Raw genomic sequence first — 17,793 nt, 5'->3', positions numbered from 1 at the left:
TTTGTGCCTTTCTTTATTTATATATTTTTAGAAAAGGAGATTTAGGCTAGGGGAGCTATCATTACAGCGCCAGGACACCGCTCGGTAACAGCGCGCTCTACAAATGTTAGAAATAAATAAATAAATGTGATTGCTGACCTATAATGCTTTAAAAGTATAATGTGAGGGAACAATATTGAAAAACAGCCAGCTATCAGTTATTCAGTGCATGAGATTACTAAGCGTGTATATTGCATCAGAAAATGAGCACCAGTCTCTTCAGACGTGAAATAAACACTCCATCTGTGTTATTGTTTCGATTATATCCATTTGATTTGTATAAAAAATTTCCTTCCATGCGTGAGTAACCATTGGTAAAAGAAAATGGTTTATGGTTCCATGAAAGATTGGCTGGTCCACTAACATGCTGCACAAAGCACTGGGTCTTCATTCAGGTAGACCTCTTAAGGTAGTTAAGTTGCCTTTTCACTTACTGAGCCGGTAGTTAAGATTATTGATTGTATCGGGGTAAATGCTTCGAAATACTTCGTGTTGGAAAAATGTCCACATTTGAAGTATTAATGAACCATATCACTTACATCAGTCATTAAAACACACATTCTTCACACATTTTCGTGCCTTTGGTCATCTGAACCATTTTTCCTTTAAATCATGCCTTGTCTGAATTTAACTTTTATATAGCTTTAGCAAAACCCACATTCCAACAAAAATAATGTTCCAATTTATTGATCTAGTTCTACTGGCCATCGTCAGTAAAATTCTGCTTTTCACAGCTACCCAAGGGAATATCTGCATTACTTTTGTCATCCAAGATTGATCGTCTGCTGTTAGTCAGCTCCTCGTTAAAGGGACAGTGCATGCGTCACACTACATGGTTATCCGTTAACACATGATAAAACCTCTGTACTAAAAATATATGCTAAAGATAGCTTATTCATGTTAGAAATGTATGAACGTGGGTGGCCCAGTACCTGGAACCTAAAAATATTGCATATACTTGGACTTCCTAGTAGTACTTTCATTCACAAGAGAGGGGAGCATGTTATAATGGTTTTTCGAACTCTGGGTGACTGGGACAACATGAAGCTTCATTATTTAGTCACCTTTCCTCAAATACTGCTCTGAAAAGAAATCATTAAATCCTTTAACTATAGATCTGAACAAAACTTGCTGGCTGTGTCTAAACCCATTGCTGCCTGCCTTCTAAATCCTGCAAAATCATGATATTTTTATTTTTAGTCCTGCCATTCCTCCTGTTTTAGAAGTCTCTAAGAACTCTTTCAGTTGTGGCTCAGCTCTTGCACCGGTCTTTTGTGAGATTAATCTCCAAGTTCTTCTGTTATCCTCACTGACCATTATTTCATCCTTTCTTCTTTTCTTATGTGAAATCATTGACCTGCACTCTCTTCCACCGTTTGTCTCCAGGGGCAAGATAGTTTATTAACCTTGAGGTTTTTCTTTGTGTATAATCAGAACTCCCTGCCTTTATCACCTTAATTAAAGACATACTTCTGTCCTTCCATCGCCAGAACACTCCCTTACATGATCTCCTGCCAACTCTCCTGTGCTTCACTATTTAAAGGGTTTCAGACATGGATCACTTTCTACATCCCTTTTGACTGGTTACATAGTCAATAGCCCACCTGTTTTACTAGCAAGTTTCAAGCCACATTTATTGCCTATTTTTACAATATAGGGTTTCTGTTAAGTAACTTGTTCGGTTGTCAGTACTGTGCACATTGTACTGCCTCTTACTAGTATCTATGCAGCATGTAAGAAGTTGCACTGGCATTCTCTGGGAAAGACCCGCCACAGATGTCAATGAGCCTGCACCAGGACTAACAGCAGCTTGTGTACCAATGCCACTACCCCTGGCAGATCATCACACTTGGGCGGAATAGTTCATTCAATTGAAATACTTTCCAACCTGGGAAATCAGTTGATCCATATTTGAAAGAAATTAATATACAAATGTCCCAGGGACATAAGTGGCATTTGCTGGTGCTTAAAGTCAACCTTTGCACAGGGGTTTACTAACGAGAACTAAATGGCTAATCTCTTGTAGATTTTCATCACTTAATGAATCGGACACAAAGAAATTGTCAATAGGAGAGTTGCTAGTGAATTGTTTGCTTTAGCACTTATGAATATTGATATTTGCCTAGGATACTCTTCTTCAGGCATCTATCAGCAGCAGTTCTTTGGCAGTCATGAAGAAAGCGCAGGAGACCTACAAAGCAGAAATCATATATTTTTACCAGATCGACTGTACAGCTTCGGGGGGAGGGGCTTCTAACATCCCAGTGTGATGGATAGGCCATTACTATATATGTGGCTGAATTGTTTAGTACAAGTCATTTGACTACCTACAAAGCATAGTGATGAGGCTGGCAAACTTGAATATGGGCGAGGTCTGGCCAGATGGAGCAGAGAAAGCAGGAACTCTGCTGGGTTCAAGCCGCAGTTGCAGGAGGTCCAGTACTTTGTCATTAGCAGAATTGTTGCTGTTTCAAAGAAGATGCTGGCCTCGGGTTGAGGAGAAATAATATTTACTTATTTGATCCACTAAGAAGTCTCCTTGAGGTGAGCAAACATAATAGTGAGAACTGAGGTCACAGACCGCTTCTCATAGGGTGTGAGGAGAGTATTCCAGTGTTGGAAGCTCCCACTGAGTTGCATGCCAGAATCATACTTGTAGGTCTTATTTTTAGGAGTATTACCCACAGGTTGGTGTATCAACCTAAGGCTTACGTAAGCTGGCCTGTTGCAGCAATTTGATTGCAGCAGATTGTTAAAATCTGGACTACTTTATGTGGGGGCTATAAAAGCTGAGAAGCATCAGTAGATAACCTGTAGGATAGGGGTCGATCTCTCCTTGTACACATTAGTCAATGTAATCTTTCAACCCTAAAGTTGTAGCGTAGTTGTACCCTCAATTAGTCTTTGTTGCAGCATGTAATCATATTCCGGGAATTGTCCCAAATCAGAATTTCAACCTGCTCTGTGGTGTCTGATAGGATTTGACCAGATGTTTTACCCACTGACCTGGCTGCAGTCTTTAGTTTGTTGACTTACTGTGTCTCCTGAATTTTAATAACTTGTGCCACCCTTTTCTCTGCAAGTATAGTAGATCCACACTTTACTTTTATTATTAGCACATTCATGTTAACTGTGAATAAGGTAAGGCCACCATGTTTATAATTGTAGCCATCAGTTATTGCTACTGGATCCAATTAGTCTCTATCCCCTCGTTATGGCATGAACCAGCATTTGCAAGTTTAAAAGAAACTGGAACAATGCAGTACATCTGAAGGGGAACTGGTCTGCATTTTGTTTTTAAACCTTTATTTATGAGCATCATAGCATGCAGCATGGCAGTAAGAACATAATCACAGCAGTTCAGGCAACAGCTGCTGTCCACACAGGAGCAGTTTAACAATCTATGTAGAACAGAACAGCCATCTTGCCCAAATCATGTTATCTCTCCACCCCGTCCCAAGACCACTCCAAGCTTAAATTTCTGTGTCAGAAGATACATCACTCGATAAAACTTCCCCACTAGCCAAAAGCCTGTCTTTTAGGGCCCTCCATATTTGTACATCCTTTCTCATCCCTCTGACTGAGTTTCATATGGAGCTTTTCAGCTAGTGCCCATTCTTCAATGTCCCTACACCATCTTCTCAGACTCCGGCAGCTGTTATGGCAGCCCTTTGGCGGGTGTGAATCAGCGTGTCTGATCTGCATTTATAATGCTTTTTGTAGACCTCGCCAGTTTTTATAGTGTGCTGATGGTTTACCTAGCTCCTTAATCAATTAAATTATTACATTCTCGATCCTCCATTTTGTGAAACATTGCAGTCACCAGTATTGCAACTGGATGCTGCTACTGTCTGTAAAGGAAAATACCAGTTTTAATTGCCAGTTTGGCTTTTATGGAACCCAAAAAGGATTCAGTTAAGCAAAAAGTACATGGGATCATTAGAAGATATATGGTAATCCTGCTTTAGGACGTTAGCATTGTAGAGGATCAGGGAGCATTTAGGCGCACATCTTGATGTTGACATGAGCATGTGCATGGAGCCCCCCGACCAATCTGAAAAGTGAAAACGTAGCATTAAATGTTTGTAAGTCAGACGTCACAAACGTCCCTATGCTGTCGGCCAACACCTTTTAATTGTGCGTGTTACAAATCCTATCAGAACAGGTGCAACTCCATTTAGGATAAGTCAGTGTCCAAGGTAGTGTTTCGGTACATCTGAGGGGACGGTTCAAATGTATTTGTAATATTGAATAGCCCCACACACTTCCCCACCCCTTTTCACTGCAGTGTACCTTTACAGGTAACAAATCTGTGCATTGTAGAGACGGTAAGCTTGATTCTTTATCATGACCACAATAATAACCTTCATTCTGTTTGTAAAATGATTATGCTAAATATTTTGCTTTGATTGAAAACAATAGGCACGATTTCCCGATCAGTTTCTTGTGCATGTAAGAGAGAATCTTCTGGGTTGTTGAACCTTACTGGAATTTTAAAGATAGCTCCTAAATGTAATTTAATTAAACTAGAACACCAACTGAGTCTTTATTTGCCCACCAACCAAAACCCAAATTAGTTGTGTTCTGCATCAATAAAAAGTATGCTGATTACCACATTAACATTTCAAGAAGGGTGGGGAAGGGAAGAAAAGGGAACAAATTCCAGATCTTCCAGATAGACACTTTACCTCACAGTAGGTCTTTCTTTATTCACCATGCTCAATCTGAATTAGAAAATGAATATTACTGGAAAGAATTTACACCTAGAACTAAATCAGACTAAGGGCAGCCATACTTTAAAAAAATAAAATATTTATATATTTTTGGGAAGCAGTAATGTTTGCCGGGCATTACGGGGAAGCTGCAGTAACCCACTGGGGACTTTATTTTTCACCTTATTGAGTGGTGTAACAAGACGGCAACTCACTGTAGTAAGACTCGGCGCTACAGGCACCAGAAGGCCGAGCTCGGCCATGCCCACTGGGACAGGTGCCTCTAATCAACGTTGGTGCTTGAAATAATGCCGGATGCTATGCCACCAGTGATAACACTTCGACAAAGTGCATGAAGCACGAAACGCGTCAGGCTGGACATTTTGACTGCAGCTTTCCATGGTGTGCCTGCGCGAAGCATCCATTAAAGATTTCGCCTTTACCTTTCTTTGTTTGTATGTATGTATGTATGTATGTGTGTGTGTATATATATATATATATATATAACACTCCACCAATGCCAGTATGAGCGCTGAAGCTGTCATGAGCGGTCCAGGTCAGGTCACCGGCAGACCTCCGTATTCAATCCAAATCACCTCTCGATCCAAGAAGTTCACCCAGACACTCACATATATTAGTGTGTGTTTTAATAGCTCTTACCTTCTCACAGCACGTTATTTCTGTGGTGCTTTAACTGATACAGCTTAGGAAAATTGAGAAAGAGGTAATAAGTGAAGCATGGATTTCAGCAGTGCTGCCTGTGCCTCTTAACTACTCTTTCACGCTGATCCCTAAATTTGTTAAGAAGAAAGAATACACTTGCACCATTACAGGACTGCATAAACAACTTGAAGCTCCTTTGATCAAAATCTATATGAAGATATTGTAGCTCGCTCTTCATGCACTTTATAAATAAGTGCTTCAAACAAGAAGTGTTTGCATAAAGAAGCAATAGTCGTGCCTCTAAGTATTGATCCATTGTATCCATCACCAACACCAGGCCTCCTGTCAGTATGCAGAATGTTGGAAGAAGTCTATTGCACAGACTTGAAGCAATTTTGGGATTTCAGCTATGCAGCATGTTGAATATTGCTTGATTATTTCTCAGTTGAACGCATTTCTCAAATCCCTTTAATCTTTATACGGTAATTTGCTACTCTGTAACTGTTATTAAAACAATTTTCAGCTGTAGAAAGTATTTTGGTAATTATCTGCTCAAAAGTAATGGCACAAGCTCAAGATGTTGTATAGAAAATAGCATCTGTCTGAGTCAGTATAAACAACTCCTAGGAGATCACTTCTCTTTGGAACAGCGTCTGAAAACTGCACTGTACTCTCCTTGTGCTCATCAGGACAATGTCTAGCATCATAAATCTGCAAATTAAGTTATTACTCAAACTTAATTCATAAAGTTGGTTGTGTGCAGTGGAGGGTGAATGACTTGAGTACGCAGACATCAGTGTTCAAGCAAATGTTTTTTCCCTTGGTATGGTAGAGAAGGTGGTGTGCCAACTCAAAAGATGAAAATGCTGAAGGAACTAAATTAAAATCTTCACGTCCGTGAAGAATCATTAAAAGATGGAGATGCGATCATCCAGGTTCTGCATACTCAAGCCGGCTTCTTTTTTGTGTTTTTTTAGCCCTCCCACCTTATTCGTTCTTAGGAATGCACACCTATTTCTGAACTGAAATGCCAGAGAATCTGATCTCTGTATATTAAAGAGGCAATTGGTTGTTCTCATGTTTACAGCATTATTGACTTTGCATGTTTTTGTAATACACCACAGTGGCCACGAGGCAACCTGTCATACTTGCCAGACAGTACAGATTGGTATTGGAGATTTGTTAAGCACACTTTCCCTCGAGGTTCTCATGCCGCTAGACTGTGAGCTGAATAATGGATGTTCGTTGCGGTGCTTCAGATGAATTTGAAAGGTAAACTTCAGGCTTTACTAACTTTGAAAGGTAAACTTACCCCTAAATATACTGTGACTTTTCTTGAGTCAGCCTGATTTGCCTATAGAAAGGAGACCCATTGGGGAAGACGGTCATTGCTCTTACCTATTTCACTGCAGTATCACTAGTAAGATTGCCCGATAATAAAGTAGCTACATATGTCTGCAGTACTTTATCTTGCTTTACTTTATCTTTATTCTTTGGCGCACCACCTAAACTTGATGTGCATATCTATGGACACAAATTTAGTTTGGATACCAACTAGGCATTCTCTCTAATGCTTGAGCTGTGTATGATTCCTGACAACTTGTCTAGCCCATTTTCTCTGTCTTGTTAGTCAACTTCTGTTCTCATGGCCGGCCATGTCTGATATTGAAACAGGGTTCCAATTGCTAATTCTACCACCCATCCTTTTGTGTTTGGCCATGTCACTTCCCTGCTTTGGTCCATTATAGGGGTCATTTGAAGTGATTTCCCTAAGGTAAAGGGGAGGAACAAAACTATAAGATGGTTGAGGCCTCAGTGTGAAGCAACTTCTGTGCCCTGACTTGGCCTCATGGTCAGTAGCCAAATAGCTGAACGATCTTAAACTTAAACCCTTCCTTCCTGCCAAAGACTTCCAAACTGCAGTACAATCTATAGTCATCCCGCACATAGAATACGGTAGCACCGCCCTCTGCGGGCTCCCCTTAACTACAACGGCACCCCTAAGAGCGTCCCTTAACGCCGCAGCGAGACTCATCACAGGCTCAAAAAAACACTCGCATATCTCCCCGGACTTTAAATAACTGAACTGGCTACCTTTTGAAGCCAGAATACAACTGAAAATCGCATGCATGACACACAAGGCTGTGCACCTGAATTCACCCGCCTACCTCACTCAAAAGCTGACAATTTCGGGTGGCTCCCGAACTACTAGAAGCACAAACAATCTTTCGCTGAAACCTCGAAGATTTCGGAAGGAAAAAACTTATAAACGCTCCTTTTCAGGAATGGCACCCAGGATCTGGAACTCACTCCCTCCTGAAACAAGGCTCATCTCCTCCAACACAATCTTTAAGAAAGAAGTTAAAGCGATCCTCATGGCAAAATACACATGATCTATTATTCCGTATCACTCATGAATCTGCTCTGTAAGTCCTGCCCGACCCTGGTCTATTGTGCCACCCGTATTATCGAATTACTTAACTGTATACGCTCACTCTTTGTATTTTGTTATAATGTTTGATGCACCTGGTTGATTATGTATATTGTTATATTGTTGACGCACCTGGTTGACTTTGCACACTTTACCCTCTCCACCTCAACGATCCTTACTTCCCTACTACTGTCGCACCTGTGGGACTATACATCCTGCACACACCCACCTCAACTTTGCCCACCTTTAAACTCTAAATATTCTAAACACGCTTAAGCAAGTATATGCTCCTTATTATTGCACTTTATACTATTGACGCAATTGTTTGTCTATACACAGTGTACCGACACTACCTCACCTGTGACCTACCTCATGTCCTTTGACCTACCTATGTAACTAGCACCTTGTACCTAACTACCTCATATATTACTTTGTATATACGCTTTATTACTTTGTATTTTTATCCCCATGCCCTTGTAAAGCGCTCTGATATCTGCAAAGATCTTGTTCGCGCTATATAAAACTTTCTAAATAAATAAATAAATCTAGCAAGTGAGTTGTCTTCCAATGGCCACAACTGGCCACAAATGTATTGCTTGTGGTCAGTCGCTCTTAATGCTTAGGTTTCAAAATGTGGTCGTATGCTTCCTAGATGCTTGTTGACTGCTCTTGAATTCACACTGTTTCCAAACAAACATGCATTGCCGCTGCATTTAAATATGCCACACAAATGTAATTAGACATTCATAAGGTAACTACAGGATGCTAAAGTTTGGTGGTTACATATTGCTCATTTTCCTGACAGTTTAAGGAAACCACTTTTTGCAGATTGGTTGGCAACATTTCTTGTGTGAAGTTGCATAAAACAAATTTGCATTAAGAATCCCAGTATATGTTGGCATGATTAGTGAACTTCATAAGTCATACCATCTGGCAACGTGGTTTCATTTTTTTAGCATTGGGAATTAATGGATATGGCAACTCACTATGATATCATGCATGTGTGGGAGTGGACTTAAATGATCTCTTTCCTACACTGTTCTACAAGCCAGGTTCCTATAATAGTCTAATTTATTTCTGTGCATGCAGGATACTTTGAGTTACGTGACACATAAGGTCTCCTGATACTATAATGAGCAATTTCACAAGAGGTGACACTTGAGTCAATGTAATCAGCAGGAATAAGCATGGTCTTCAGAGGGTAATTAAGGTCAGCTCAGTGCTCTCCTTCTGTAATCGGGTTAATGATAAAATAGTCATGTTTCAGAATACTTATCGTTGTGCTTGTGGCCAGTTGAAAATTACAAACATCTGGAAAGTTTTGGTTATTTTTCAGTTGCACAAGAAGCATTTTGAAATGTGTAGATAATTCAAACTTTGGTTAAGTAACAAAATGGATATCTATTAAGATAGATTCCTAATTGTGAGGGATTGCTTTTGTAGTCGCATTAATCTTCGAAAAGTCACTCTGACGCCTCGTCAGGGGTAGTTAGGGCTATATAAATGCAATTACAGTACCATTAATTCTTTATTAAAAGCATACCTAATACGTTCAACTATATCGTCGGTGATTGTAGAAATCTGGAATTTTTTGGGGGGATGGATATATTTTCTGTAAATAAAAATAACCCTGTATGCCAATCTGGATCTTCAAGATATTTCAGCTCCCCAGATGTGATCCCAGAGTGGCGCCAAGTTCGGCCTGTGTTGTTATTGACCTTGAAAGTGATTGACGTGGTCTACAAAGCTTGCCCCTCCCCCCAGGGGCTGGTTTCTATTTTTGCGTGCCACAAAGGGCCAAATACAGAGCCAGCTGAGTTTTTCTCATTTTTCTGCAGCATTTCTGCTTAAAGTCAAGTCAGCGAAACTCAGAGGGCAGTGTTGGATCACCGTCAGTGTTTTATGTAATGCTTAGAGCCTGACAACAATTACATTGCACACAAATCTTGGCTAAAGGACACCAAAGGCACCAAGGGGAAGAGGGCCATTATTTTTGTTTCACTTCCTTGCCCATAGAAATACACTTGTGTCATTCCCCATTGCAATGCCAAGCTAAGCAGTCCCAAAGAGTTCACTCATTTTATAGAGTTTCATAAGCAGTAGGGAGACAATAACCTCTTAACATTGCAGAACGTTCCGCGCTAGTGCGGAACGTTCTATTGAGCGGGCGGTCCCGCGACGGCCAACGGACATGCGCAGCACTACCGAGGTAGTGCACGCGAGGCCGTTGGCCCTCTGCAGCAGCGATGAGGTTAATTCAAATGCCTTTGAATGTCACAGATAAAGCATGTTGTGCTAGCATTCACAGCTGTCTTCCTTTAAGCATCACACCTTTTTATACTGGCATCACCAAACACTTCTTTCTGATTAAAGGTTCCAGGTACAGCATTACGGAAAATGCAGGTAAATGACCCCATCCTTCCTGCTGTACAGCTTGAAGATTTCGTGAAAATGATGCTGAAAATGTTTGCGGGTGTACCATTTTCGTTTGAGAGGCATTGTCAGTTTCCTTAAACATAAACAATCCTCCACCACCAACTGGTGCCCTACCTACTTCGTGGCCCAGCCATCTTAGATACAGCCACCTCATCCTGCTGCATGCCCTGTGTTGGTTAAAGCAACGGTACAGATAAAGACCCATGAATCCACCAAGGTGCTGTCATTTGGGTCATTGTATTTTGATCTCCTGTGACAAAGGGCACTGACTTTGACTGTGTCTCTGCCTGTACTTTGATAAAAATCTGTCAATCTTTCAACTCATTGTTTCTAACAAGGAGACAGGAGCTAGGAATGTCTTACTCTGGTTTCTTGGAGAGTTGCATCTATACATGGAAGAATGTAAGTCAGATGAACACCCCCTTCCTATTTTGAGGGTCAAGAAAAAAAGAGTTCTCAGGTGGACTACTGATTCCTGCATAACGATGCTGAGGTTGAACTACACCTTGAATTGCAAAAGCCACAGGGCTTCGAATTAACATCGTATGCAGATGATACTCAAATTGTGGTATCTCTGCTCCCGGGGCGAGAGGAAGGAATTGCGGCCAGATTCCAGGACTGCATGACTGCAGTAAGTTCATGGATGGCTAGGAACTGCCTCAAATTGAACTCCTCAAAAACGGAGGTTCTTCTCTTTGGAAATGTGACCAATCTCTGGACCCCTAATTGGTGGCCTCATGAAATGGGAGCCCCACCCATTCCAGCCACTACAGTAAAAAACCTGGGGGTGATTGACTCCCAACTTTCTTTCAAATCACAGGCTAATGCCTTATCATCCTCCATTCACTGGATAATAAAAACCATTAGGAAAATCCTTCCTTTCCTTTCCAGTGACCGCAGGAAAACAGTGGTGACAGCACTTGTGCTGTCCCGCCTTGACTACTGCAATAGCATGTATCTGGAGGCCCAGCAGGGAGTTTTGAACAAAATACAAACGCTACAAAATGCTGCTGCCCGACTGATTACTGGTCTACCCAAGTTTGCATCGGTCACTCAAGAACTAAAAAAATCTACACTGGCTTCCAATACGGAAACGTATCATGTTTAAAGCTCTTTGTATAGTATTCAAGGCAGTAAATGGAATAGGTCCATCCTTCCTTCAAGAACACCTCCAACTGTACAAACCAGGACGACAACTAAGATCTGCTAATAAAAGCCTGGTTATGACTAACCGTATTAGGAAAGCCCGATGGGGAGGACGCAGTTTCTTCCACGGAGCATCCAGCATCTGGAACGAAATGCCCCTCGCCCTAAAACAAAGTAATGACCTTATGACCTTCAGGAAAAATGTCAAAACATGGCTTTTTAACCTCTAGTGACTTCCTTGCCTCTCGGAGATAATGTATCGTTTCAGCGCCAGGACACCGCCCGGTAACAGTGCGCTTAACAAATGGTAAAAATAAAATAAATAAATACCGGGCAAAACAGCCAGCCAAGCAGACGTGCACACTGAGCCACCAACTGAGCCCCTCCCCGCCCTAACCCAGCCCCGCAGCAACCCAAAAAAAATGATAATGACTTTGTTATCATTTTATTTTTCCTTCTTTCACTGCTTTAAGAGCAATGGGGCAACAATTCTTATCGACGGAACCGCCCCTCCAAACTATCCCTAATTTGTCATCTCCTTTATTATTTGCTTCAAGTATATTTTCCTAGAGTCACTATCAGCTGAATAGATAAGAAACAAATGATGCAATTCATGTCACATTCTGCTAATTCTCTTCAAAAACCTGATTTCTCATTAGCTGTTTTGCTCTTGTATACCTTGGGGATTTGTCATGAGAAACAATGGGAGTCTAATCACAGGAGCGGGAGGCTGATAATCTGTGCTGCCCTATTCTAGTTTGAGATCCTGCAGATGGCATAAAGTAGCACTTTTACTAGCATAATACTTATCTGTTATCAAAGGATAATAGTAGGGATCTGTGCCTTTCCAGTTAACCTGTCTGCCCCCTACTATAGCAGCATCAAAATGGAAGTTCAAATTATATTTTATATATCTACATATACATTTGCTAGGAGGGGCAACACATTATCCAAGCAGTCCATTACCCCCCATTTGCACCTTAGTCCAAGTGTCTGTCAGGAGTATTTTGATTAAATTCAAAAGACAAGTCCACATATCTATGCATCTGTCCAACAAATCAGATCCAGGAAGGACATCTGCAAAGTGTGACTAAAGGGTCACTATCCAGAGCACTGTAGTTTATAGAAAGAAACTGGCGTACCATGCAAGAAGCAGGATGGCCGCCTTCTTCATCTGTATCAATTTAAGTTCTTGGACCCATTATTCCTACCCCTGCAGTGCAAGATGCCAAAAGATTTGTCACAGCATTTAGTAATGGCATAAGCCTCTTTGATCCCAGGATTTTATATATTGCCTTTCCATGTTTGTGGTATAAACCGGCAAGTAATAATGTAAATGTAAATGTAGTATACTTGTAAAGCGCACAGCTGCCCCAGCAATGGGGCGTCCCGGCGCTGTATAACTCTGGGGAACCCGTCCTGGCTTTCCCTGTGGGATGGTACCTTGCTGGGAGTCCCCAAGGTGGAGCCAGGCATCCCCGGAATTGGTGGGGCCGTTGTGGAGATTAGGCAAGCTAATGCCCAGAGTTGCCGAGTGGAACCCCTGATTAGAGTAAGCACCGAAGCGAGAATTATCGAGTCCGCTGACCAAGGTCCACGACCCTGCCGCGTCGGGAATTGAACCCTGGTCCCGGGCCGACTTCTGCTCTCGGGCCTGCCGCCTCTAACCAGTGAGCCACACTACTCCACATAATATACCTAAATAACTGGATGTACATTTGTTCCCTTAACAAAGGTCTTGCTTGATTCCCATATTTGAAAACCCATCTGGCATTGACTGTTGCTAACAGGGCCATTTAATTCTGTCAGGTTTTAAGAGTGTTCTTGCGAGCAGTTTCTGCAAAATTATTTTCGGACACACTTCAATTTGAGAGAGCTTCCCATACAAATAATGCATTTAAAGCTTCCTTCCACTGATTTACGGATATTGGTAAGTCAGGCCTAGTGTGAATAATTGGCATCACCAGCAGCTACTAGAGAGAAGAACCCAGATAAACTGCTTGCCTCAGTTGCTACCTTCATCACGGATCCTGCACTGAATTTAGCTAGTCTCTTACTCTCTCTCAATACCTTTGAACTTAACTGCTTGGTTATATCTTAAAGCAGAAGCTGCTCATAAGTAATCGGTAGTCATGGAGTAACTTCCTTAGTCGACTAAGTGTTGCTGTGATTTTTCGCATCAAACCATATGTGCTACATAGCCTTACACCTATGTAGATCTAGTCTACAATTCACTGTGTTTAATCACAACAATAGTTTGACCTCTTTTCTAACCCCCCCCCACACACACACACACTACTCCCAAGTAAGCACAGTGTCCCCATCATATATGTTTTTTCAACTTTCAAAGAGTGGCAGCTTTGCTGATAGCAGCTTTTGGAAGATCACTTCTGTTAAGCGACATACCACAAAACAGCTAAACAGCTGGGTGAACGTTCAATAATCCGTCGTCATATAATCAATAGGCTTATTGCTATGACCTCTATTGTAGTTACTTACGCCTTTGAGTCTATTGCTAAAAAATCGACCATGTTAATACATACAGTGCTCACAAAGCCGCTCACTCTTACAGCGGTCCCCACCCTTTAAAAGTAGAAGTAAAAGTAGTGAATGAAAGAAATGGCCAGGTTCTGTAAAGAGCCTTTTGTCAGGGTCAGGCAGGGATTTATTTTTATTAAGTCTAGATGCACCAAACAAAAACTGTTGAGGCCTGGAGCCAAGGGAAGGGTTTGCGAATACCGAGATTTCTTTTAGATTTTTAAATGAAACAAAGCCACATTTTTAATTTGACAACACAAGTTGCAAACTGTATTTAAAGGCATTTCTGAAGAGAAACTTGTGAATTATAGCAAGAGTTCCCAATCTGAGGTAGTACCAGGGAGCCTGGTTCCTCCATAGCAGCGAGTCCTCTACATGCGAGGAGAACATTGTGCGTTAAGTTTGTGGGTTTAAGCTCAATAAGGGTGTAAAAATATCCCGACATTTTGACTGAATGGCATTCATAAACCCCTGGTTTGATATCCTTATTGTTTAAGATCACAGAATTACTGAACAAACTTTTGAAAACTTTTGGAGAAGAAATGGTAAGCCGGGAACAGGAATCAAGCACGACTGCAACATCTCTGCCACTGACCTTAATCATATCAAACTGGTTGCTCCTGCACATTTTTCCAACTTGCAACACAACAGCTTTGCAAGTCATTCACATCATTTCCACAAACCATACATCTTCAGCACTTGACATGAGGTCCCTTGTTACCGCATTTATGGCTTTTAATAGCTGGACAGTCTTTGGGGGTTGTAAAATGCCCGACCAGTCCAAGGCGATAACGCTGTGACTTTAGTAGTGTTTTCCCTTTGTTCATAGACTGCTTCAACCACATCTTCTGTACCCTTTTCCCCTCATTTTACATTTAGTCTCTGCAGATAATTCCTTCATGCAACTAAGCATATGCTTAACCCCTTCTGCAGTGGCAACAACATCCGTCAGAGTTGGTTCATCACTGAGCCAAAATTCATGTCTCAGTTTGTCAGACTTACTGTGCACAACAAACTGGTCACAAATTCCCTCCTCCAAAGAATCACCGAACTGCACTAAACTACCATCTTCCTCAACACCATAACATACCCTTCAACAGGCTCATCTTCCCTCTGCACGCTTCACCCAAATTAGTTCTCGGCACATTCAGCTGTGATCAGTATAGGGTCTTCCAGAATACCAGGATATTTTCTATGCACTGCAGGCTCTGCCAAACGTGGAACATGGGTAACATTTTGAAAAACTGACATTATTCCGTGGAAAAGCAGAGAACAAATTAAACACATGATACCTTTCCAGGAACCACACCAAAAACTCCTATTCCATCCCATGGAGTGGGAAACCGACAGAGGTTAAATGTGTTTGCATGGCAAGCATTGTTTGAGCAGCTGCTCTAAGTACTTTTCTGATTTTATTTTGATCCGACCGGCTTTATTATGGATCACTGTCATGAGCTGCCAATTTATATGCAAAAGTTGTGTTCAGCTGTTGTCAGTCTTGTTAATAAAGCGCTTTGTAACCCCTGCTACCATGTTTGTGTTTAACTTGAATGGCATGCGCAACTCCTGCACCGCCTTTCCCAAAGCGTTTGACTTATTCATATTTTCGTTTATTTCTTCTTCGCTTCTTTTGCTGCCTTTGTCCAGTTGAGCCAGTTGATGCCCGTCCAGCTGCAGACCGAGGACTCACAACACGACCAGGTATATAACTTGCTTGGCACTGACCTAACCTACTTTTCTGCAGCATGGCATCCTGAGTTGAATATAATTTTTGTTTACTCTTGGTAGTCCTTGGTTCTCATAAGGCAGTCATATTCCGTACAGGATCAGCTTAGCCCAGTGAAATGTCTTTTTTTTTTTTCTGAAGTTCATTTGATAGGACGGCCGTTGTGATGAAGCCTCTAGTGGTGATTTGTTGGTTGTTTACCCAACTTTAATGAAATAATTTTTTTGTTTACTCATGTTTGTACAATGTATCTCAGGAGGTTATATATCCATTTATTTTTGTAAGCACCTTTGTCACTATGCAGTTTTTTAATGTGGGATTGCGTTGATAACTTTTGTGCTTTATTGCCCATTACTTCTGTTTCTAAGCACTCACACACAATGACTTTTACTATTACTGACTGTAAGCAATTGGATGACTGCCCACCTCAAGGAATAATTACAAACCTTGTCACGATGAACCCTCAAAGTCCCTAAATTAAACTGTGCTCATTCCCTGGAAGCTATGACACAGAGCAGACTAGCTTCATTTAGGGCCATGTGTAAAGTATTTATTCAGTACCAAAACAGTAATAACAGGGAAATGCAAAATAATAAAAACCCCAAACTGAATTAGACAAAAGACTAAAAGTAGATAAAATGCCAATAATCCAATAAGGGAAACCAAGGATATGATTTTTAAAAAATTAAATCGGAATAGTGCCAATAAACAAAGTGCCATTGATAGTCCATATAGTCAATGGTCATGGTAGACTAGGACCTAGATGCAAATTGATGCTGATTGCGATTGAGCATGGGCCAATGCACCAGCTAGGTACATCCTGGTCAAAGTTTTATTTCTGACTTTACTCTTTTAAGTCCCAATCCACCCCAGGAAAAGCCCCTCTGGACCTCAAGTGAGTCAATTAAAGATACAGATGGTATGAGGCAGAGGCGAACAGCAGGGTATACTCCAGGTGCCACTGATCAGCTGGGAAGTTGCCAGAGAGTCCTCGTGTAGCTTGTTGTATCCCTGTAGCTTTAGCAGGTGGTCATCCTAATGACCCTTGGAGTCGACATCCTTATCCTGGGTACAAGAGAGCAGACACAGTCCTTCAGGGCTCTTCTCAGGTGACAGGCTGCAGGTTCAGTCCCCTTTGTATCTTCCTTAGGTCCAGGAGTGTTCTCAAGTGGGTGCCTGGAGATGCCACATTTATGCCTGGCACTAGCTTGTAGGTGGTAATGACTCCTGGACACGCCCTAACCAATGGGGTAAAAGTTCCCCAGCAAACACTACCGTTTTTGGGTACTTTCACAATGGCGTAAGTCTAGGGACAATCTCAACTTGGCTGTGTCTGTATATGTATGTGTGGGTGTGTGCGCAGACAGCTTGTCCTATGGCAATACTAGGGTACACCCACATCTAATACGAAAATCAAGTTTGAAGCAGCAATTGGACCCACAATAAATCCAGAGGCTGTCTGGTAGAACAGAAGTAGGGTTATTTCAGCAACCAGATACTAAATACACAAGAATTGTTTTAGCATCCTTTTCACCTTTCTTTTACATGTGCTCCCGTGTTGAATGTAAAACCTAGAGACAGAAGTCTGGTAGGACAAAGCATGGTTCATCAGGAACCAGACAGTCAATATACAAGAATTGTCTTGACATTATGTTCTGTGCCTTTCAAGTGCGCCCCAAAGTGTTCTGTAAACCCAGCACACATGTTGAGCACGATTTGACACTCTAATGTCAAAGAGGATGGTAACATCTCCACCCTACATATTTGGTGAAGTTTAGAGGAGTCTTCTGTGCTGGTCAGCCTATTGTTTGCTACTGAGAAGCATGTCACACCTTTTTAAATATCTATTCATATGCTAATCCCTGGTTGGGAGAAGTTTGAGAGCAAATGCAAATTAGCCTCCATGAACTTCAGGCATGGGAAAGGTAACTATCTAATTATTTATTCAAAATCTGACAGCCATTGGATTGGATTTTTTATAACTATTTAAAAATAGTGTAGTTATTTTTCTAGCTAGTCCCATTTCTGAGATACAGCATTGGGATTTCAGTCTGTTCTCTAGTTTTTTAGATAGGGCAGCAGCTAGGCTCACCACAGTGAAA

The 17,793-nt window shown here is 41.4% G+C and overlaps 1 protein-coding gene across 4 annotated transcripts in view; it reads left to right on the top strand.

Annotated features, from left to right (window-relative positions):
- APP (amyloid beta precursor protein) overlaps positions 1-17,793 on the top strand; it is a 493,123-nt gene that overhangs the window by 414,961 nt on the left and 60,369 nt on the right. For 2 of the 4 annotated variants that reach the window (XM_078658371.1, XM_078658373.1), the window contains one exon: positions 15,613-15,666. The exons of the other annotated variants lie outside the window; for them this stretch is intronic. In XM_078658371.1, coding sequence (XP_078514497.1) covers positions 15,613-15,666 — 54 coding nt within the window. The remainder of the gene's footprint in view (positions 1-15,612; positions 15,667-17,793) is intronic. 4 annotated transcript variants of the gene reach the window in all.

The sequence above is a fragment of the Lissotriton helveticus genome, chromosome 8 (genome assembly GCF_964261635.1).
Source record: "Lissotriton helveticus chromosome 8, aLisHel1.1, whole genome shotgun sequence".
Taxonomy (NCBI): Eukaryota; Metazoa; Chordata; class Amphibia; order Caudata; family Salamandridae; genus Lissotriton; species Lissotriton helveticus.
Note: the sequence above shows the minus strand (reverse complement) of the source record. Positions and strands in the feature narration are given on the sequence as shown.